We start from the raw sequence: 23,556 nt of genomic DNA, 5'->3' as shown, positions 1-23,556 counted from the left end.
TAACTTTGTGGTCTTGGCCAGTCATTGAACTTTTAAAAAAAGAAATCTGTTCCTTGTCTGTAATCTTTCTCTATTCTATAGGGACAAAGTATCATGGGTAAAGTCCATTGAGCTAAGAACAGTTAGGGTTCAGAGGATGTGGCTGAAGAACCAGGATGTACCTCCTGTTGGTTGGTTGGTTGGTTGGTTGTTTTTTTTTTTCTTCCAAACCAGGTCTCTACCTTCTAGTATTGGGAAAACATAACTCAAGGTAATTAGTTACTGTAATAACAGCAGAATTTTTAAAGCGTAGACTTTCTGCTAGATGTCAATTCTGTTGAGCCCAGCTGTTTTTAACTGATGACGTTTCAGTGGTCCATTCATACCAGGAGGTACAGCTGCTTTTTGTAGTGGAGCTGAGGGTGCGAAAGTTAAGTATTTCCTATTGTTCTCTGTTGGTTTGAAAGTAGGATTCACAAAGGTGTATTTTCATTGGACTTTGTTCTAGGGTTTGTCAGATGAGGAGCTTTGGGGTTCCATTTAAGAAGTAGCAGTTCTGCCCAGTCTTTTCTGTAAATATTAGTGAAACATTAAATACTTATGTTTAAACAATAGGTTAGTGTATGATTATTGGTTGTTAGGTACAGTGATGTGATATCTGAAGATGTGGCAAAAAAGCTCCAATAGGAGCTTGAGGAATATTTTAGATCATAGATTGTTAGGGGGCTGGAAGGGACCGCACAAGATCATTGGGTCCAGCCCCACTGCACTAGGCAGGAAAGACAACTGAGGTCAGGTGACCCCAATGAGGTGACTGTCCAGTCTGCTCTTGAAGATTTCCAGGGTAGGTGATTGCGCCACCACTGGGGGGAGTTTATTCCACAGTCTGGACACCCTGACTGTGAAGAAGTTTTTCCTAGTGTTAAGCCTGAAACGGTCTTCCAGGAGTTTGTGGCCATTAATCCTGGTTTTCCCCAAGGGTGTCCTGGTTGAACAGTTGTTCACCGGCTGAGCCCTTGATGTACTCCCCTGATGTAGCGGTAAACTGATAACAAGTCCCCTCTCAGCCTTCTATTTTTTTTTAGGATGCAGAGACCCAAGTCCCTCAGCCTTTCCTTGTAGGACTTGCCTTGCAAGTCTCTGATCATATTGGTGGCTCTTCTCTGGACTCTTAAGCTTTTCCAAGTCCTTGTTGAAGTGCAGCACCCAGAACTGGATGCAGTACTCGAGCTGCGGTCTCACCAATGCTGAGTAAAGCAGAAGAATCACTTCCTTGGTTTTGGTTGATGCATGCCAGAGTATTGTTTGCTCTGCTGGCTACAGCATCGCACTTCTGGCTCATGTTTACGTTATGGTCTATTATTACCCCCAGGTCCCTTTCAGAAATGGTGCTAGTTAGTTTGGTGCCATTGAGCTGGTAAGTACGTTGGGGATTGTTTGTCCCCAGATGGAGCACTTCTTAATGTTGAACTTCATTTTGTTCTGATCTGCCCAACTTGCCAGCCTGTCTAGGCCTGCCGGTATCCGCAGCCTCTTTTCAAGTGTGACCACGCTCCCCCATAACTTGGTGTCATCCGCAAACTTGTTGAGTGAGCTCTTCACCCCCACATCCAAATCATTGATAAAGATGTTGAAAAGCACTGGACCAAGCACTGACCCGAGGGACACCATTGGCCACTTGCCAGGATGACACAGATCCATTCATTAGTACTCTCTGGGTCCTATCCTGCAGCCAGCTTCCTACCCACCTAAGTGTCGAGCAGTTAAACCCGCAATCCTCCCATTTTCCCGTGAGAACATCTTAGGATACCAGACCAAAGGCCTTTTGGAAGTCTAGGTATACAATGTTGACCTCATCTCTTATCCAGGTGATGAGTTACCTGGTCGTAGAAGGATAAGTTTACTTTGAGAATAATTTTAAACTAACTTGATTTAGCTTAAGTTTTTTTTTTTTAATATTACATTTTTGATATATGGAAAACTTAAGTAGGAATGAGACTCTTTTCCCCCTACTTTTGCAAGCAAGAGACACATAATCCTAACATAGAAAATTTCACTCAATCTAATCTATGTAAAACTAAATTTAAAAATCAGCCCAGTAAATTAGGTCTCTGTATACATACATGTACATCGGTTGTGCCCAACCTTTTTGGCATACAGGCTGGATCATTGATGATGGGTCCATCCACAGGCTTGATTTTCATCCATGGGCTCAGAAATGTCCTAGTGGGGCTTGATGTAGCCATGCAGGGATGGGCCCTGGCTAAGCTGTTGCTGTGTGGCTGCATCGGGCCCCGCTACCACCACAGGGCATGATCCAGTCTTTATGGGGCTTGGAAATATGGTGGTAGGGGAGAAGTGGCAGCCTACTTCCAGACCTGTGTTCATACCTGTGGCTGGATTACCTGACTCCATGGGCTGTATCTGACCCACAGCTGGAGGTTGAGCACCACTGATGTACATAATTGTATCTGGGTACTTTTTTCTGATAGTGAAAACCTAAGTCAACATAATAAGGGACTTTTTAGGCTTTTGAAATGGTAAAAGATGGGAAATAAGGGATGGGTACAGTGCTTGGGGAAAATGGATTGGAGAAATGGAGACCCAGAGAGGAAAAAGATGCAAACCCATACATGGCATCAAAAGGAGAGAAATGGAGTGAGGGAGTAAAAGCAGAGTGTCTTCAATTAAAAAAAATGCTTATAGGATTTTTTTTTTCTCTTTACTTCATAACAAAACAATTACCAGTAGTTTTGCCCCCAAAATGGTAATTTGGGGAGTTACCAGTGAAAATGGCATTCCTGCCGCCTCTGTAACATTCCTTCATATATTAAAATGAAATGCGAACCCTTTCTTTAAGAATTCAACCTGCACATACACCACACCCATTTCCTGTGATTTTTGGTTTTTTTTGGCTTTGTGCTCTTTCTTGGTGATATCTGGCAAGCCTTGACTCTTTTCTCCCCCTCCTCCCCCTTGCCCTCATCTTACCTTGACTTGTAAAAACTTAACTTGGTAATATTTTAATAGATGAGTTAAATTGAGTTAATGGTGTTTCATAGTTGCACCTTTTTAAAATGCAGATGTAAATGGCACTACTTTGGCTATGGGTAAGCCCTGTTGAAACCACACCTATGCCAAGAATTGCTTTGAAAAAGAGGCTCCTTTCAAAACATTCCTGTTTCAAATTAGTAATACAGTCAAACCAGGCAGTACATACACGTGATGTCTGATCCATGTGTCACAGGTTTCTGATGAACTGTTTAGGAATGTAATTGTTTGTTTTGTTTAAGTAACAACAGTGACTTTGACACTGGACAAAATGCAACTCAGACAGTTGAAGTCTTAGGCCAGGTACAGACGTTCAAAAAGCTTGAGGCAGAAGTGATCTAAGTTTGCATGCTTTACTCTAAGCACCCTAGGTCAGAGCAGGAGTGAACAGAACAAATAGTCCACCTTTGGGGGTGGGGGCACACGGGCTGCCTTTGCAGGCTGAGCCCAGCAGATTGAAGGCACTCTAGCATGCCTCCCAATGTGCCCTGCTGGCTCCCTGGGCTCCTGGAGAGTCCCAAACACAGCCGAATGCCTCTCATCCCTCCAGTGCTGGCTGCTCTGTCAGCTGAAGCCAGGTGTGTGGCGGTGGGGCGGGGGGAGGAGGAGGAGGAGTACTGGAGTCTGTCTCTGTGTGACCAAGCAACAGGAGGAAGGGGGACTGCTCCCCCATGCCTGGCACAGGCACGATAAACCGGCCTAACCTAAATTGCTTAAGTCTCATACCATGTCAATCCAGATCTATCTTGGACTGGGTACTGCCATTTTTAAGCCAGTCTGTGTGTGAGTGCTGAACTGTTCGGTTACAGATACAGCCTGGTTTTCAATCATTTATACCAATGTACGTGTAATATCTGTACGTGACCTTAGAGCTTGCAATTAGATCAAGTCTTATACTGAGTAGATGTGAACTGGAGGCTCAGAGTTAGAAAATTGCTGAGAGGCTGTATTAAAAAATCTAAATTAATAGAATTGATCTAATGTAGAATAGGTTTCAAAAAGATCAGGGAATCCACAAAAACAAATCAAAACAAAAACCACTAGTCCTTTATTAAAACCTGAATGTTTAAAGTGTAGGAAAAAGCTAAGTATTTTATGAACAAATCTCTAAATCCTAAGTAGAGATATGAAATGGCCAAATGTTTGTGGTTTGTTCTTTTTTTAGAGGGCTGATGATCATTTGTTTTCTGAAAATTGGGCCCTTCAAGGTGCTGCAAGTTGAGCTCCCAAAACTTAGGCATCCAAAATTACAGTTCATTCTGAAAATTGTGCCTTTCATATGAAATATACTAAATTTGTGTTAATGTTACACACTAACCAGCTCTGTTTCATTCTTATTACTCTTTATAGAGGTTGGGTAGCTGGGGTGAAAAGGTTATATATAATTTTGTGTCCAGGCCTCTGTGGTCATAATACAGTTTTCTTACTGCAGATGAAATTCCTTTTAGGAATAACAAATGCAGTAAGTCAGACTGAATTCAGCAGAAAGCTGCAATTAAAAGGGCTTTGCTTCTGTGCATGAAAGTTTATTCTAGTAAAAGGGTTTGCTTTTTCTGTATGGGAGTGCTGGGAGGCTGTGGATGTCTGTCTTTCTTTGTGTGTGTGTGTGTAAGTCATGTCATTCACTCAAAACACAGAAGGCATACCATGTGAAACTTCTAGATCTCACATAGCAATGTCACTAGAAAGAACCATATTGGAGAACTTGTAGCTTTACAATATTAAGATATATCCTGTAGCTTATATCTTAACATAGTTGGACTGTTCTGTGTATGTTATGCCTATTCTATGCCTGTACCTGAGCTACATCAGTCTAAGATGTGCTAGAAACTTTTGTTGCGTAAGTAATAGTAATAAAACCGGAAATAATATTGCTCCCCTAACTCTTGATGATAGGAAAGAGGATCAATATACTCAAATATGACTAATGGAGGCTTTGGCCTTTTTTATAATTCACTGACGTTGAAAAGAAGGTCAGAGGTTTGTATGTAAGAATTTAACTGAAATGGAAAATAGCTTGGGAAATAGCCTTTCATCAGCGTGTGTGACATTTTCTAATGGTTTTCTTTCCTTCCTGCAGGATCCAAACTATTGGATACAAGTACATCGACTAGAGCATGGTGATGGAGGAATCCTAGACCTTGATGACACGCTTTGTGATGTAGCTGATGACAAAGACAGAGTGAGTACAGACTAAAAGGGAAGACATTGAAGGAGCACACTATTTCATATTTCTCACACAGATGCAGAAGATAGGGTGGCAGAAGGTGGGAGTTGAACAATATAGAAGTAATTTTTCTGAGTTTTGTAATATGGGCCTCTTTCATAAGAATGCAAAAATCCTTCAGTGAATTTTAGCTGGAACTGTACTAGAAAATACTTGTTTAAAATGAGAATTTGGTTTTCTCAGTTTTGACAGTTTTTAACACGGTAGAATATAAAACAAGTTGAAAAGAGAAGTTGGAAAAAGCTTAAAAAGTGCATGTTAAGATTTCAAGAAATGTGGCTTAAAGTTCAGATCCTAGCTTCCTATTTAGACGGGCTAATAAGTAGCCTGTCTTTGAAAACAGCTAAGTATCAATTGATTCTTTAAAAAAAATTGCATTGGGAACTGATGAATATTCAGCACTTTTGAAAGTACCCAGCCACTTGTATGGATTCTAAATGTGTATCTTCAGCACCGTTTTCAAACAACTTGGACATGTAATGCAGATTTGTTTTGTTATCAGATAAGTTACGTTTCAGTTGAGTAGCAGGTTTTGGTTTGGGTTGATGGTTATAGTCATATGGTCCCGAATCACATATTGTATAAAATAATTAGGTAAAATGTAGAAGTTTTATATAACAGACTAAATGTTCACATTTCTCTACCAGGCTGTGCACCTAGCAGTTCTTGCTGAAGCTGTTGTAGTTCTAACAAAACCTTAAGCTTCTTTGGGCCCTATACTGCTTAAGCCCATGACCTGGATTTGCCCCTGAGTAGCAATAGTCAATCTCAAAACTCCTTGTTGTTTCTTCTGAGGTTCACTCTTAAGTGTTGGGAAGACTACAGTGTTTATTTCTTATTTCCCTTGGGACAAAGTTGAATTGGCAGTACTACTTGAACTCCTGTAGTGAGGCTTTAAAAATAAGTTGTTCAGGGAATCCATAGAGTGTGGAGACTCCTCTCTGTCTGCAATGCTAAGATTACTCGAGATATATACAGTATCTTGTTGTCAGGAATCTCCTCTCTAAGAATAGTGCCCAGTTAAGATTTCAATAAAATTGGAGACTACGTAAGAATGTATGTATTCAGAGTTAATTATAACTGCTACTTATGAGTTTAGACTGAAAAGCTTACCAGCGACTTTAGTTTTATGTTAAAAGTACATGACCCGAGTACAATTTGAGGCCTTCCTTCCCAAAGGGAGGCACTAACCTTTTGTAATTGAGAAGTTTCTTTCTTGGCCTTTGCTTGAAGGCTTGAAATAGGGTAGTTCTTTATACTGAAACTCCGTGGGTGTTTTTTTTATGCATGACTAACAGATGATAACTCCACCACTGAAATCAGCAAAGTCATGACTGCAACCAGATTTGTTTTTCTGCCTAAGTGAGACAGTGCTTGTTGGACAACATCGCTTATTTCTGTTTGTCTGCCAAACTTGTTTCCTCTTTGATCTTAGAAGCTGATATATGTACCTTGAATTTCTACTGACTGCATTTATCACTTAAGCATTTTCTTTAAAAGGCCTTGGGATGTTGATGGGGAAAAGTACAACAGAGGCATATATTACACTGTTCTGATTTTTAAACCCTGAATTAATCATTCTTACTTGATCTTCCTTTTTGATTCAAGTACCTCAGTCTCTAGTCACTTTTCCAGTTGCATATGGTTTGATTTCTTTACAGCCACTTTGAATACTGCTGACCTTTCGAATTCCATTTACTTTTGTTTCTAGTTTCTTTAGAATAGAAACTTCAAACAGTCAAACTCCAGGGTGCTGAATGTTGTTGGCCCTTCAGCCAGTGAGACGGTTACATCTATAACTTTAATTTTTTGAGTGACTAAGCTTAATGTTAAAATGTTATACAGTTTGTGTTATACAGACCTGAGGAAGAAATGTCTTGCATTTGAAAGCCTAACTTTTATTTCAACAGCATAGTTGGTTCAATAAAATAAATTGCCCTAAGTAATCCTTGCCTTGCATAATTTCTGCACCATCCTGGCTATACCACTCTTACACTGTTTCTAAAGTAAAGCATATACACTTAAATAAAAATTAAAAAGCATGTATTCTTAAATTACTATTGTAGTACATGAGATTGTTTTTAGTGCTTATTTGCATGTTTTATTGAACTGGAGCAAGAATACCTTGACCTTTATAGGTCCCATCACCTTTGCATTCATTTTCAAGGGAAAAATTCTAAGATAAACCAAAGGAGAGTAGAGTCGAGAAACAAAATCCTACTTGTTCAGTACCTGATTATTTGCTTTGATTTATTAAGAATATAATATTAAATAATGTATCTACATATAAATTATCCTTTTTATGAAGACTAATATCTGACAGACATTAAGTAACTTTAATGATTTAAAGATGTCTGTATTCATCTAGTGCCTTCATTGCAAACAAATTTTGTGTTCTTCAGAGCAGCTACATTAATGAAATGACCAACTTGAGGAGTAGTATGAAGAACACTTGCTTTTGTATCAGGGTCTGCATGAAGAAAATGTTCTGTCCTCTAAACGCACACAAAGATCCTTATAGACCAGCAGGTATCAAACTCATCTGGCCCCATGGGCTTGATGAATGGTGTTGGACTGGTTGCCCTCCTCTTCTTCCCTTCCTTCTTCCTCTCCACCCTCCCCACCATCCAGCACATGCAGAAGGAATCGGACCAGCATCCCATATCCCAGGTGGCTTGGTTGCTACTCTGGAAGGAATCCCAATTGTGGGCTGATTTCCACAGTCCTATTGGATGCCAGCATGCCAGTTTTTTTACTAGCATACTTGTCAGCCAAGCCAGCAAGAGCACCATCAGTACTGCAGCTTCTTTCTGCTGCTACAGCCAACTGACTGGGCAAGAGCTATAGCACTGGATCTCTAGGAGCACCATGGCTGCTTCCTGTGGCAGCAGCTAAGCCTTGGGTGACAGCTGCAGTGATAGAGGCCCAACATGGGGAAGAAGCCTGGCACTGTGAGTGCTTGGCTGCCACCGCGGGAATAAGCCATGCTGGTGCTCAAGCTTCAGCACCATAAGTCTCACTCAGGAACTTGGGTGCCGCTGCAGGAACCTTTTGTATCATACCAGTAGTCAGGGCAAGAGTTTATGGGCCAGATGACCTGGCTCGGTGACCTGTGGGCCATATGTTTGGCAGCCCTATTATGGACGACAGCTGTTATGGGTGGAACAACAAGAGCATCTTTGTGATGGTCCCATCTCCGTTACAATCATAGAATCACAAAAAATTAGGGTTGGAAGGGATCATAGGAGGTCATCTAGTCCGGAGGTCCCAACTGGGTTGGCTGACAGTCCACAGGAGGGTTGGCTGCTAGACCAGAAGTCTGGAAATGACCGGCATACTGAGGAGCGTTAGCCAACCCTTTTTTATGTTTAATATAAAAAAGGGTTGGCTGCTGCTCCGCAGTATGCAGGTCACTTCCGGTCCTCAGCAGTCCGCAGCCACTTCCAGTCCGCGAACTAAAAAGGTTGGGAAACCCTGATCTAGTAAAACACCCTGCCCAAAATAGGAACATCCCCAATTAGATCATCCCACTCAAGGCTTTGTCTAGCCAGATCTTAACCTCCAACGATAGAGATTCTGCAACCTCTCTGGGTAACCTGTTGTCGTGCTTTATTACCGTCCTCATGAGAGGTTTTTTTCCCCCTAATATCTAACCTAAACTTCCCTTGTTGCAAATTGAGAACATTGTTTCTTGTTCTGTCATCTGCCACCACTGATAGCAGCCTAACTCAGGGGTTGGCAATGTTTTGGGCAGAGTGCCAAAAACACCTGCAACCCCAATGTGTAAGACATCAGTGTGTCAGCGCCATATGGCAGGGGAGCCATGCGGCACCTTATCCTTGTTGTGGCAGTGCAACCCTGGCCCCTTCCCTGCTATCTGCCCCAAAGTGTATTTGCCAAGCAAAATGGCTTTGAGTGCCACACTCTGGCACCTGTGCTGGCCGTTGCTTGCCCCTAGTCTAGCTCCATCCTCTTTGGACCCACCCTTCAAGTAGCTGAAGGCTTCTATTAAATCTCATCGGTCTTTTCTTCTCCAGAGTAAATAAGCCCAGTTCCCTAAGCCTCTTCACATCAGTCATGTGCCCCAGCCCCCTCACCATTTTCATTGCCTTGTGCTGGACTCTCTGATTTTGTTTGCATCCTTTCTGGGGGTGGGGTGGGGGGGAAACCTGGACAGAGTACTCCAGATGAGACCTCACTAGTGTCTGGTAGAAATCATGACTTCCCTCGATCTACTGGCTTTGCTTCTACTTATGCAGCCTAGTATGCCTTTAGCCTTCTTTTCAACAAGGCCACACTGTTGGCTTATATTCAGCTTATTATCTGCTATAACCACCAGGTCCTTTCCTGTGGAGCTGCTGCTTGTCGAGTTGATCTGCAGCCTGTACTAGTGCATGGGATTGTTCTGTCCTGAGTGCAGGACTTTGCACTTGTCCTAGTTGAACCTCGTGAGATTATTTTTTTTTGGTTCAGTCCCCAAATTGATTGAGGTCTTTCTGAATCCTAGCCCTACCCTCCAGCATATGTACTCTTCACCCCAGCCTGGTGTCAGCTGCAAATTTGCTGAGGATGCATTCCATTTTATTTTCACCAGCGACCGGGAACATACTGAACAAAACCAGCCCCAGGACCAATCCCTGGAGTACTCCACTTGATACCAGCTGCCAACCTAGACATCAAGCCATTGATTACTACCCTTTGAGCCTGACGATCCAGCCAGTTTTCTATCCACCCTTGTAGTCCATTCATCTGACCTGTACTTCCTTCCTTAGCTTCTTGGCAAGAATGTTGTGGGAGACCAAATCAAAAGCCTTGCTAAAGTCAAGGTACACCACATCCGCTGCTCTCCCTGCATTCAAAGAACCCGTCATCTCATCGTAGAATGCGTTCAGATTGGTCAGGCGTGACTTTTACATGGTGAATCCATGCTGACTATTCCTAATCCCCCTTCTTCTCCAAGTGCTTAGAAGTGGATTCCTCACAGTGTGCTAAGACTATTTTGATTTACCTTCCACCTGTCCTTATCCCTAGATTCATTTGTACCCTAAAAAATAGGATAGGTGAGTAGCTATGAATAGGTTTATTCCCTGGAGTGACTTGACATGTTACGGGTAGCCCTGCATGTAAGGAAAAAGAAGAATTTTGCATAAATAACTTACCCAGCATGTTGTTATAATGTTTGTATTAAACTGCATCACCTTATGAGGAAATGTAACGTTGGCAGTTTTTATGTAGCTGTTTATACTAGCAGGTGGGGAAACTTTACACACTAAATTTATAATCCTGTAATGGCATGTAATTAGAAACTGATAAAATAATTTCTGTACACAGTATGGGTCTTTTAGATTTCTTACAGGTTTTTAATTTTTACTGAAAAGCCTCTTTCTGACTGTTAATCATCTGTGAGGAAGAAGGCACTAAAGTATTTAGCCATTCAAGCGATCCAACTAGTTGAACCCTGGATTTTTTTAAAATACTATTTAAATAGTGTTCCTCATAGTATTATTCCTTCATTAGATCAAAACTTTTATTAATTTTATAAAATGTAATAAAATGTTTTTGATTATACTATGAATAGCTGTTTTATGTCATTTACAATTGGGACTTTATCTGGAGTGCACTATGGATTAATTTTTCAGTAGAAATATTTTCATGGTGCATTCATAAAATAGATATCTGTATTTTATAAATTCTAATGGGAAACATTTTTCGTTACTTTCTATTTAAAAAAAAACAAAACTTTTTGCTGCAAGAAATAACATTGCTTTAATACTAGAGGTATTCAGTTCAAATACCAAAGATAAGCATGCTTGTTACTGTAAAGTTTAAGAAACTGATTTTTTTTTTCTGTGTATGGTAGCACTGCTTGAAATAACGTAAGGAGCATTTATGTTTTTCAGTATAAAATGGATTGGTATTGTCTGTGACTAGCCTATCTTTTACTACTTTTTAAATTTTCACCCCCTCAGAACTCTTTCTGTCTTAGTTTTAAATAATCTTAAAAACGGTTTGTGTCCAGGCACCAGTCTTAGAAGGTAGAGTAAACTTCCACACTGTCAGTCACCAACTGAGTTAGCAGGTTTTCTGTCGAGGCATTCCTGATGAAAGAGAACTGTAAAGAAACTTTAGCCTCCGGAGGTGCTCGTGCAAAATTAACACAATGGTAGTTTTGTTATTAACTGTGTAAAAGTGGGAATACTTTCTCAAACTCAACCAAACCGCTTTTTCATCATCTAATATAAGATGTTAGATATAAGGGTTCTTATTTGTATATGCAACGTTCAATTTGGATAACACAGATTTTAGGACTGACAATTGGGATAGATCACAAATGCAGAGCCTTTCATTTATAGGCTACCAGAAAAAAAGCCTTTGGATCAAGCAGGATTGATATCTCAGTGTTGTGCAGCAGTAGTCAGTGATCTTGGTTCAGTTTGTAGTGCATACATATGTGTGTGTATCCTTCCTTCATCTGATTTTTCCTGGTCAGATTGAGGCAGGAAGCACCGTGTCATTATGGCCCATGCTGTACTTGAATGACTAAAGAGGACTTATCCACGGATTTCAGTCTGGCACTGTTCATGACGCATAAATTGCTTTTAAGAAGAAAAAAAATATACTGTGCAAGTAATTCCTTGTCTTAAATTCCATATTTTTAAAGTGTATGTATAGGAGCTGAAACTTTGGCAAATCCAGGCCTACAAGTAATTATGATTGAATCATACTTAATCTAAAAATTGTCTTTTTTAAATAAATAAATAAAAATATATAATTCTAGTCCTGCACAGTCTGATGTTTGATGGGCGGCTTGGAGATTTCAGTCTTCTGTGACTGGTGCTGCTCTAGCACATTGTGAAGATTACAGGCTTTGACTCCAATGGGAGGGTAAATGCAGTAGCTACGCTCTGCCATTAAGTTGTCAGTCATTATGGGGAGTAGCGAAAGAATAAGAGGGATGGTAACACTGTCTTTGTGAGTTGGAATACTTTGGAGTTGTGAGACCAGTAGCAATTATTCAGATTGTTGGCTTACTCAAATTTGTTGAATTTATAAGTAGCTTTGCATTGATTATCCTTGTCCATGAAACCATGCATTTTTCATGGATTCTTGCACTGCTCCACAGCCAAGTATAGATTAACTGTTGTTGATTTCTTATCTTTGGTTTATGTTTATAGCAGAAAAAATAAGTCTGCAGGAAGTATTCTCTAAATGAAGGAATATGCTTTTTTGTCTTGATTGACTTAGCATTTCCTAGTACTCAGGCAGCTCTTTACTCCTGTGCAACTCTTCATCTTTTATTTATGTTCCATGAAATGCTGGGATGCAAAGTAAAGCAATATTGTGTAGTAAAGTGGCAGTGTCTAGACTAAATTTCCATATTTGCATGTCACTGCAGCAGCATATTTATTTGCAGTTTTTGATGTTATCTGTGGTTCAGCTATTGCTAACTGCTACAGGATGCTATCTTCTTATTGGTGATAGACATGTGCTCTGAAATTCCTAGGAGGAAGCCTGTGCAGTTTGCATTTTGTCTGAAATACAGTTAGCAAAAATTAGATATTCCTTTGGTAGAGCAGTGTTGAAATGGAGTTCATAAAACATTCATAGTACAGAGCTATGTTAAGTGATCAAATTGCTGCTGAAATTTCCACTGAGATAACAAATAACATTTTACACACATCCCATTTTAAAGGCCTATAAAGGCTCTTTAGTCTCTTAATTAATGTCTGGCCCTGTCTTGCCTGACAGGAGATAATGTAAGCCCTGAACAGTTGCCTCTCTGACATGAGGGCAAATTAGAAACTTTTTCTTCAGCTTACTGAAGAGTGGCTAGCTAGCCCTTTTTGTATGCATTTAAACCTTTGGTCTGTTCCATAGGCTCTAGCTTTATAACTTCCTCCAGTAAATTTCCTGTTGGACTTGAAATTGTAGTGCATCTGGGAAGTAATCTATTTCTTTCTTTCTTACAATTGTCAATCTTTAGGTACCTTTAAAAAAAATAAAAGGTCATTGTTTTTATGAATAAGACAGTGGATTGGGTTCAGGGTGTATACCCCCTGTTGGATCAGTTCTGAAACCTGCTTTGCAGCCTTCCTGTGTGATTTTATGCAACTTGCATGGGCCTCATCCTGTAATAAATTAATTGTGGCCAGAGCACCACGAAGTGTAGTTTTCATTGCAGAACTGAGACTCATCCCTGTGCCTCAGTTCCTTCTCTGTAAACTTAGGTTTGATTATTCTTTGAAACTTTGGGGGACTTTGAGGATCAGTTCCTTGCTTTGTGGTGTGCTCTGAATATCTGCTGATAGAGGCTCGAAAATCTTCTAAATAATGTTGTTCTCTTTCCAAGTATGGGTTTGTTTGTGTAGTCCATACTTGAGCAAAGTAGAACTGCCTTTTGTCAGGGTTCTGCTTGAATAGGAATTCAAGGGTTTGTACCCCATGTTGGTCATCACTGTTTTACTTGGACAATATTGACGTCCTAGCCCAAGGATCACTCCTTGAGCCACTAGCAAGGTGTATAACTCAAGTGTAAGCTTAGGAACATTTTTAATTCAACTCTTCAGATTATTAAATTACGTTACTACTAAGCTTGAAACTCAGAATTGCGATACGGTAAAAATATTATAAACTGTGCAACCCCTCACTTTCCAAAAGCCCCTTCTTAGTAGAATTTAACTTTCATTTTTAGTAGTTATTTATCTGTACAGGTAAAATGCCTTCTTTCTCTTTTGTTGTCTGTTGTGACCCACCATCCCTGCATTCCAAGAAAACAGGACTGACCTTGTAGCTTATTGTTTTTTGCTCATAACTGAGCCAGTAAAATGCCTCTTAAGCAATATCAGGCATTCATTCCTTATATCAGTTCTGATTGTGAGATATTTGAACGTGGTAGCAATTCTGTACTGAAGAGAGCTCTGAGATCTTAGTGTAATTTTAATGTACTGCAAAATGGATGCATTTTTATTAGGGATCCTCATTTTAACATTGCTTAGTAATTATTGCATGGAGGAGAATCTAGTTTATAAATCCACATTTGGTTTGAATGAGTCTTCTGTGCCTGCATGTGCCAGATAATGAGAATCCTCAGATGAGATTTTTGTTCCTGGTTTCCAGCTGCAACTTAAATGCATCTCTTAGTGATTTAAAAAAAAGAAAAAAAGGAAATGAACAGGAGGGAAGTTTTATGTATGCTTTCTGAATTGAAATGGGACTCAAAGAGTACCTGCTACGTATATAACATGTTAGTCATTGCTTTAAAAGCTTTTGCCATATATGTTTCTGATAAAGTAAGGTTGAGTGTTTAGCAGTAGAGTAGGCTGACTAGGAAAGTTTATGTATCCCTTCTTTGGAGATGTTCATGAAGAGGTTGAATAAGTAAGTGTTAGTTAGGGATGATTTAGTGCGGGGTGCTCAGCCACCAGCCCCTGGGCCAGATCTGTGGAGCTCTTCACACATCCAGAGATTTGGTGGCAGGGCAGCAGGCTGCAGAACATGGTCTTGGATGGTGTTGTGTCCCTTTATGGCATACAGGGCCCTGGGGCCCCAGGACCCAATCCTGACATGCAGAGGTAGTGCAGGACTTGTTTTTGGCATGCCAGGGCCCAGTCTGATTTGGGGACTTGGACCTGCAGCACTCTTTGGGCCCTCAGGGCCAAATGTTGAGCTCCAGTAGTCTGGGGGCTATGCCTATGCTACACAATGTTTCTGCCCTTTGTGAGTTGTCACATGGGGTTGGGAAGGGGCGTTGCGTCGCGTCGCGTTGCGTCAGGGTTTTATTAACCTTCCTCAGGAACACTGGATGCTGGCTGCAGGCAAAGCCAGGGTTTCTGAGTGGGGTGTGCCAGCGCTGCTGCTGAAACTAAAATCCAGAGGTTCCTGGCTAGGAAGTCTCCCCCCCTCATTTTGGTTGCCATATCTAGGGTTAAAAAAAGGCTCTTACCCCATGATCAGGTTGATGTGGACTTTGGAGGCATTTGCCTTCCTCTGTAAAGGGGACCATGGCCTTCTTACCTGAACATCAAGCTATTTTGATAACCCTTGCACCAACAAGGTGCTGACTGCTGTTGTTTCTCTACTTTAGCTGTGGCAAGTTAGGTTGTATGACAGGGCTGGCACGTGTGGTTTTAGTAGTACTAGGTGAAACAAGATTTGTATGGGATGGTTTGGATAGGGATGATCTGCGATTCTATTTGCAGCTGTGTTGCAAAGCTCAGAGGTGAAAAAACCTTGAGATGTGTATTTGAATAAACCAACAGAAAGGGGTCTGTAGACCCCTTTTACCACTGAGAAATGCTGATTTGCAGAATCTTACTCTTGTTTGTTCCTTTTACTGCTGTTCTGAGTGTTATTGATCTCATTACCACTTTCTCTTTCTAACCACCAGAAGAAGAAAATTTCTAAGAATGATTCATTGTTAACTTTCTGTTCAATAATCTTTGTATCCAGAGCTACTTTCCTGTTACCTTTGTGTCTGTTTAGATTTAAAAAAAAATGTGTATACATGCTTATGTGAAATGACCACAAGGTCTACCATGTTCTTTTGCTGTAAATAGATTTGTGATCAAATCTCTTCATACTATCTTAATAAAATGTAAGGTAGTAATTCCATCATATTTTCTCGAAGCAAACAATATTTAACTGTGTAGGCAGTTCCATTGAAACTTGCTACAGAGATTAACTCTTACAGACTTAAACTACTTTCCTACCCTGCAAAGGTGACAAAATCTGGCTGCAAGTCATGAAACACTTTCCATTTCAAACAAACTGCAAAGACTGATTGAGGTTGCTGATCTTTCAGGAAGTTTCTGTGCTTACCAGAGGTACAATGTTAAATACAGTGACAGTCCATCGTATGGTACAAATACAGCTTTTAAACAAGCTGTTTTCCTGTTGAGTAGCATCCGCACATAAGTAGTAGTTTAAATATTTAATTGTGTATGCAAATGAATAAATAAACTGTGTTAAGTATGCTTGGCTTTAGTTGTTGACTGCAGTATACATTAGACACGCCTAGGAAAGGCAGATTTTACTGCTACCTTCAATTATGATTTTATTTGCATTAAAGTTTAATGATTAATTCTGTTGGGGAGGGCGGGGGCACTGACAGCAAAAAAACAATGGTACAGCCAGGACAAGGGGAGGTCTAAGTTTAGTTTTCACTCTTTCACTCGTATTTTACGTTCTTTTTAATCCCTGCTAGTTCAAGGGACATTAGCTATAACAGATGGAAAAGAAATTGCTATGGGTGCTTTTGGGTTTTTCAGTCCCAAAATATATGGGGAAACCTCTAATTTATATTGTGACCAGAAAGAATATTTACCATTTGGAGGCCTTGTAGGTCTCTGAGTAATGTAAACCTCTCTGTTTCTCCTGAGAGAGAATTTAGTTAAGGGCAAGTGAAGGCACTTTATCATTTTTTAATTTAGGTTAAATTGCATTTTTAATTAATTGCTTTCATGGTTATTTGTGCATTTCTAGATCTTATTTGAAGGCAGTTTGCTGCAGTGCAAATTGATAACATGCTTATCTTCCCATTGCTATTGTAAGGGTTTCATTTTTTCCCTACTTAACAGAAAACTGTAGCGATGATGTTATTAGCTGTTGAACAGATGTTTGAAGGAAGCCAGGAAATATTTTTACCCTTTAACAATCATCTTGATTTTTAAAAACAATGATTGTTATAGCTTTATATAGTTGCTGCTATCTCTAGTTTAGAGGGTACTGCCTAGAAATGTTCAGAAACTAAGTTGTTCAGGACTTCTCTGCTGAAGTGCGAATATTTCAGGGCATGGGCCCTACAAAATATATCAGTAAGTAGGCACCTTTAATCAAAATAAGTGAAAGGTCCACCCATAAAACCTAAAAAACAGGGTAGCTGTGGTGTCTAATCTGGTGGCTAAAGTAAAATCTGGCTCCTAGTGACTTTGGTGTATAGTTCTCTCTCTGGTGAACATGCCTTCATAGGAGCTTTCAGGGATTTTGCACTTACAGACTGTCAGTGGTGACAGTTTATTTCTGTGCTATCAGTCTGCCTCATGCCTACAATACCACTATGTGAATGTTGTTTGAACATATGGCACTGTATAATTCAACCTTTTAAAAGATTCTCCACAGAAATCTATGGCAAAATTAAAATATTTCAAAATTGGGTCACTGTGAATAATGAATTTTTGCCACCTTCAGATAGCTTTTAACTTAATTTTGCAATATTATAATTCATCCTACATCCCAGAAGTACCTTTATCCTTACTTTGAAAAAAAGAGAGAGAGAGTAGTGTTAGCATTCAGAATTTATTATTGCAGCTATTTTATACCTTGACACCAGTAGGGTCTAAAAGAGACATGATGATAATTCCACAGATATTCCTGATTAGAGATAATGAGACTAATACATAAATCGCTTGGCCTATATAGCCCTTTCTAAACAAATGGATAGCTATTGCACCTATAAATTATTTCCGGCTGCTTTTGTATACAACTGAAAGCCCATGAATCTAGTATAAAGCATTAAGGACAATTGTACAAAAGTTTGTGGGGGGGAATTGTATTTTGTCTTTATCTAGAATCAGTTCTAGCATGTTAGGAGACTGGAGTATTTTGCAGGAGTGAACTACAGTTTGACTGATTAACAACATAAATTGTGTATTTTATATATGCACAGTTTTGGGTTAAGGCTGTGATTTGCTCTGTCTCAGTAAGCCTTGGGAAATCATACCCTATAATTGTCACTATCCCAATGCAGATGCGCAAGCAAAATATCCATGCCAGCAGAAAGTTGCTTTGCAACTACATCCTCAGCAGCATGATGTTAGTTCCAAATATTCATTGGCATTGACTTTGGCTTTATTTCTGCTTGGGCTTCAAAAATGAGGAAGATGTCAATGGCTGGCAGGTTTAATGCAGGCAGACCTCACCATCAGCTATTTTTAATGAATTTATGCATTACTTTTTTAATTTTATTGTAGAACCATCCTTCAATTTTTGTTGCAAGGCTTTCTTCCCCAATCTAGCATGTTTTTGTGACCTGCTGAATACAGCTTTCTACTTCAGAAATCTGCAGTCAGTCTACCTTGCCTACCATGTGTACAGAATAAGGTTTGAGTAGGGGGTTAAGTGTTCTTGTCCTTGCCTTTAGTCCCTTTATTATCAATCAGTAGGGCAGTACTACTGGTTACTCTGTCCACCTGCTGAAAATATCTGAAACTATCTGGTGGGAGAAGGCAAGAAAGAGAGAAGGCATTACATGATCTTAAAGTGGTTGTTTATTTACAAGGTTCCTGCTCCCTTCTTCTGAAAGCAAGGTCAGCAGTACCTTTTTAAAATGAAGTTGTGGAATAAAGGTCCTCCTTTTAGGGGAAAATGAAATCACAGTTCATAAATCTGAGAATCCTTTCTTCTCTTGCCTCAGCAGTTCTGGCAAGGAAGCAGTTAAAAGGATGCTTTGAACCCAAACTTTTCTGGTTCATCCCCACACCCTGCTGATGCTGGCTTTCCTTCCACACCCTACCAGCTTGTAGTGAACTACCTTTCATTCACCTTTAGCATGCTCAGCAGGATAGTTGCTACATTTTTTTTAGATCAGCATCACTGCCACAGCCTGTTTCTGTTTATACAGTAGGCAAGATCAACGCCTGCTTCCTAATGACATTCCCTATTAGAAGATCACCTGTGTTTTTGCCAGCCGGATGATCTGTTGGAAAAATTATTTTTATGTGGGCTCTGTTGTTCTTGGTTATTTGATGTATTGGCTTCCCTCAACAGAAGACGTCAAAAGTGGCTCTTGGATGCCTGTGTATTGAAGTTTCTATTTCCTTGGAGTTAGCTTTTTTGGTGGATTAAAATGGCAGACAAACCTAGAAAAAAAATTACAAAGAAGTCTTCCTCTTTTACTTATGACCCCCGGAGAGATTCTGTGAAAGTCAGGAGACAGTCCAAGTCTCTAATCTTCAAGTCAGCTACATTGGAATTTAAGAAAAAGCGAGTGCAAGAAAGGCAGGTTTGTATCCAGTGTTTTTACTTTTCTGTTTGAATGCAGTTCCCTTGTATACAACTAATCATTTTTAATGAATACAGCAAGATATACTATTTAACAAGCAGTGGAAAAATACATTGACTTGACACCAGTGTGTGCATTTTTTTTACTTTCTGTAATGATTTCTCACTATTTTTATTAGTGTCCAATCCTTGTGACATGGGGGTTCTTTTAATGTAAAATGTGTATGACACTTGCTTGTAAAGTACCAAGATTGTAAATTTTGACATTTGAAGATGATCATATGAACAACTCTGGTAAACTGGTCTGAAGCATAAGCAGAAAAAATTAAAAAGTTTGGTAATCAGTATTTCTATTTATATGAAAACTGCTTCCTTGAGTTTTCTTACTTGGTTGAAAATTACTAGACCAGTAGCAGTAAGGGCTGAAGTATTTTGTTTTTTCACAGAACAGGTAAGGCAAGTCAGTAACAGCACCTATTTTGGAAAGAATAGTTGTTAAGTTCAGACGGCAGTTTAAGAAGAGCACTGTAGCTGATAATCTTTAAGAAGGAGCTAAGGTTGACATTCCTTTGTCTGTCATTCTAGTACAGGCAGTCCTCGGACTTATGGCACAATTGGTTACTGAAAACTGCGTCTTAAGTCAAAACGTTGTAACTCAGAACTTATTTTCCCATGGGAAACAATGTTATAAATGGGGGATTGGTTCCTGAACCAAGGCCCAGTTACTCTATTTCACCAAAAATAGCCCAGAATTTTGTACTCAATCAATTATAGATGAGTAATATAGCTACATTAATGTGTTTACATTGTAAATAGCAATCATATTGATTTGGAAGGACTTACTTGAGGTGACCTTGCTGGACTTTTGAAGGGTTCTTGGTTGGAGTCTTCCCAGGAGTCTTGGCTGCAGGTTTTTCTGGAGTCTTGTCTGCTTTCTTAAAGAAAGTGTCCAAGGAAGTTTGGACAGATGTTTTCCAGGGAGATGGACAATGCAGTGAACTTGTTTGCTGGCGTTGAATCAAGCGTTGCAAAGTCGAAACTGACATCAGAAAGTTGAAACAGGGTGTCAATTTATAAATGTTGTCAGTATGAAACATTGTAACTCAAAATGTTGTAATTCAAAGACTGCCTGTAGTGATTAAATGGTAGTTTCACAGCGTGGTAGTGAAGTGTTGATTTTACATATGAAACAAGTAAGTGACGCAGGTTTAGACATCAGCTTGTCAAGAAACTTTTGATTTCATCCTGTGATTTTATATTTATCATTTTAGTTGTATTTTTATGAAGTCAGCAATGTACTTGCTTAAATGTATGCGTAGTAGAACCCAGGTTTTTCACAGGACTAGGTCTGAGTGCTCTGTGAAGACAAGGATGTGCCAGTGCTGTGTATACAGCAGTAGCAAACAGGTGTGTAGGACTGCTGAAGTGCTCCAGCTGTTTGCTCTGTCTTTTATTTCAAAGGATGATGCCTCTCCAATCAGCTGGTAGGACTGCAGCTGTGGGAGTGTCAGCCATGTTCCAGTTAACCTGAGAAGTGGCGACCTTTGAAGTTAAAAACTTCAGCGTTAGCTGAGACGCTTGCCTTTTGATTTGGCAACCAGCTGCAAAATAAGTGGATTGTGAACTACCCAGATGTGAATGATCCTGGTTCATGAGACTATCTGACTGAAGTGCACACTCCTGCACACACACCTTCCCTTCCCCACCCCCTGTAATAGACTAAAATATGAAAAATATTTGGAAAAAAGTGGTATGAAAAATGAACTGTACAAAAAAAGTGTATAGTACAGATGATTTTCATAAACATTTATAAATATGCCCAATTTTTTCTTTGAGAGCATTAGTGAAAACATTATTTTAGACAGGCTAATTTTGTTCTCCTAGTGCCACTCATTACAGTTTCATAATTTGAGTGAGGTTGGGTTTATGTGAACTTCATACCTATTTGAAGTTTAGTATTTGATTAAATGCTAGTGTGTGATTAAACATCTGTTTTAGAAGTACAGTGACACATGTTTGATTGATCTTGAAATAGTTTTAGGTTACTTTAAATATAATTATCCTTGGAAACATGCAGTGTTTGCTCAAGCTATGAAGTACTCAAACTATAAAGTATAGATAAATGGTAGAATCATTGTTCTAGCCTCTAGTATCCTTCACCTTTGCTTTTAGTTTTAACTGAAACTTATTGTTTTGTATTAAGGAGTGGAAGACATTTTGGTTGCCAAAATTAGCAAATAAGTGATTATGTTCAGTTAAGTTGCAGCCTATGCTTCGAGAAAAAGTATAACATGTTATCTGTATATGTATATATGACGCATTACAACTCTGTGTGTGTGTGTGTGTGTGTGTGTGTGTGTGTATGTATATGTGTATGCATGCTACAAATATGCTGTGCAATGTAATAGGAAAGATGTAAAATCTTGAGTGACACCTATACAAGTATTTGTGTTAATAGGCATGGAAATGGAGAATGACTACCAAATTGATGTGTAGATCATTAGACTTCTAATAAATCAATGCAAATCAGTGTGGTACCATTGGTATATTGGGTCTTACTGAACTGAGGTATTTTGTAGTAAGTTTTTCTTTGGATGATTGCCATGGCTATTGTATGACCTCTAGTGGTCAAGAAGGAATAATTTCACCCTAGTGAAATGGAATTATTATTTTTTTTTAAAAAGAAACCTATATTAATGTAATACTTTAATTATGTAGGTATGCTAAAACCTCATTATTTATAAATGAAAAGATATTAATTTGCCTTAGGAAGCAAAACATGCTATAATTTTGATCTCAGAACCAGTGGAATAAGTTTTTGCTCTAGTCTATCTTTATATAGTATTGTACTAAATTCAGTGGAAACAACCAGTTTTAGAATTGTAGTAATCTTAATAATATTTTATTGTTTCTTTTAGTGCTTTGGTTTTGGCTCTGAAATAGGGACCTCTATAGTGTTCAAAGTAACTTAAACCTGGAATCAATCTCTTCAGGATTTGTTACTTTCATGTCTAAACATTTCATGCTGGGAATTTAATTTTTGGAGATCACCTGTATTTGTTATGTTTATGTTATGATTTAACATGTTGCAGCATAAATGTCAAAGTCGCTACACATGCATCCAACGTAAAGCACCATAAAATGGCAGACCAGCAATAAAAGTACTCCACAAATAATATTATTATGGCTAGTTTGTATGGTGCCTTAAACTGAACGTGTAGCATGCTCATACCCTGGGGTACGTACCCCAGGGGAGATGCCTGACAATCAGCTGATTATTGAAATCAGCTCTGGACTGCCCTGGTCTCCATCCCATCTGATGATATTATGGTTAGCACTCGCCTTGGGCAGCCCTGGTCTCCAGTAGGCCAGGGCCTGCCCCATGGCCAATGCTGACAATCAGTGGATTGTCAGCCCTTGCCACCAGTACAGTCTCAATTCTCCAAATGGGCCCAGAACTGCCCTGCTGGGGGTTAGGGGAGGGATCAGAGGCTGCAGGTGGGGATAGCCGAAGGACTTTTCCTGCTGGGGAAGTGAAACCCCATGTCTGGTACTTGCAGGCCTCAGAGGCTACCTGTACAGGGAGTCAAAGGGATTCCCCCATGGCGGAGGAGGCTTTAAACCAAGCTCTGACCTCTTGGACATAAGGTTTAAAGAACCAGCAGGTGCAACCTTTTGGCTTTTGCTACTGGGTATGGGGTTTAAAGTCTGGTGGAGGAAGACCTTGAACCTGTTGGGGTTGAAAATCAGCTGATTGTTGGCCCTGGCCCAGACAGCTCCAGGTCTTGAACTGGACCCAGGGCAGTTGGAGCTGGGTCTGTGGGCTTCTGGCTTTCAAATTGTTGTACAAGATGGGCAGCTATTTTAGCTGGAGGGCTGCTTCAGGAACTTGGGGAAGCTGTTGGAAGTTGGGCTGCTGACCTGGCCCAGTGCAGAGGGCTGTTGATACTATCCAGCTTGGCCCCATCACCCCCAAACCCACCACTGGGGTCACTGTACAGAGCGGGTAAGTGGGGTCTCCATGAAAACCATTTCGGTCCCCTTTGGGCAGGGTGCGCTCAGCCAGGTGGATAGGCTGGGGCTGTGGGCAGGTGGGGAACAGTGCCCGGCAGCTGGAGCTGGGATTGCAGGGTGGTGATAGTGCATGTCTGGGGCCCAGGGCAGAGCTGCCATTTGCTTTCCATGCAGCAGGGACATGCAGGCCCTTGGCCCCATGCTGTCACCACCCTGTCTGCCTGTCCTGGTCCCAGACACCGCTCCCTGCCTGCCTGCAGCCTCATCTTATCTGCCCGGCAGAGTGC

General features: G+C 40.1%; 1 protein-coding gene across 14 annotated transcripts in view; it reads left to right on the top strand.

Annotated features, from left to right (window-relative positions):
- PARD3 (par-3 family cell polarity regulator) overlaps positions 1-23,556 on the top strand; it is a 723,581-nt gene that overhangs the window by 75,929 nt on the left and 624,096 nt on the right. For 13 of the 14 annotated variants that reach the window (XM_059729155.1, XM_059729152.1, XM_059729148.1 and 10 more), the window contains exon 2: positions 5,111-5,212. In XM_059729155.1, the coding sequence (XP_059585138.1) occupies positions 5,111-5,212 (102 nt within the window). Of the gene's footprint in view, positions 1-5,110; positions 5,213-18,987; positions 19,257-23,556 lie in introns of those variants that run through there. The other variant, XM_059729147.1, reaches the window with a different exon arrangement.

This window comes from Alligator mississippiensis, chromosome 5 (assembly GCF_030867095.1).
Source record: "Alligator mississippiensis isolate rAllMis1 chromosome 5, rAllMis1, whole genome shotgun sequence".
NCBI classification, from domain to species: Eukaryota; Metazoa; Chordata; order Crocodylia; family Alligatoridae; genus Alligator; species Alligator mississippiensis.
The sequence above is the reverse complement of the archived record's forward strand: the minus strand, read 5'-3'. Positions and strand labels throughout refer to the sequence as shown.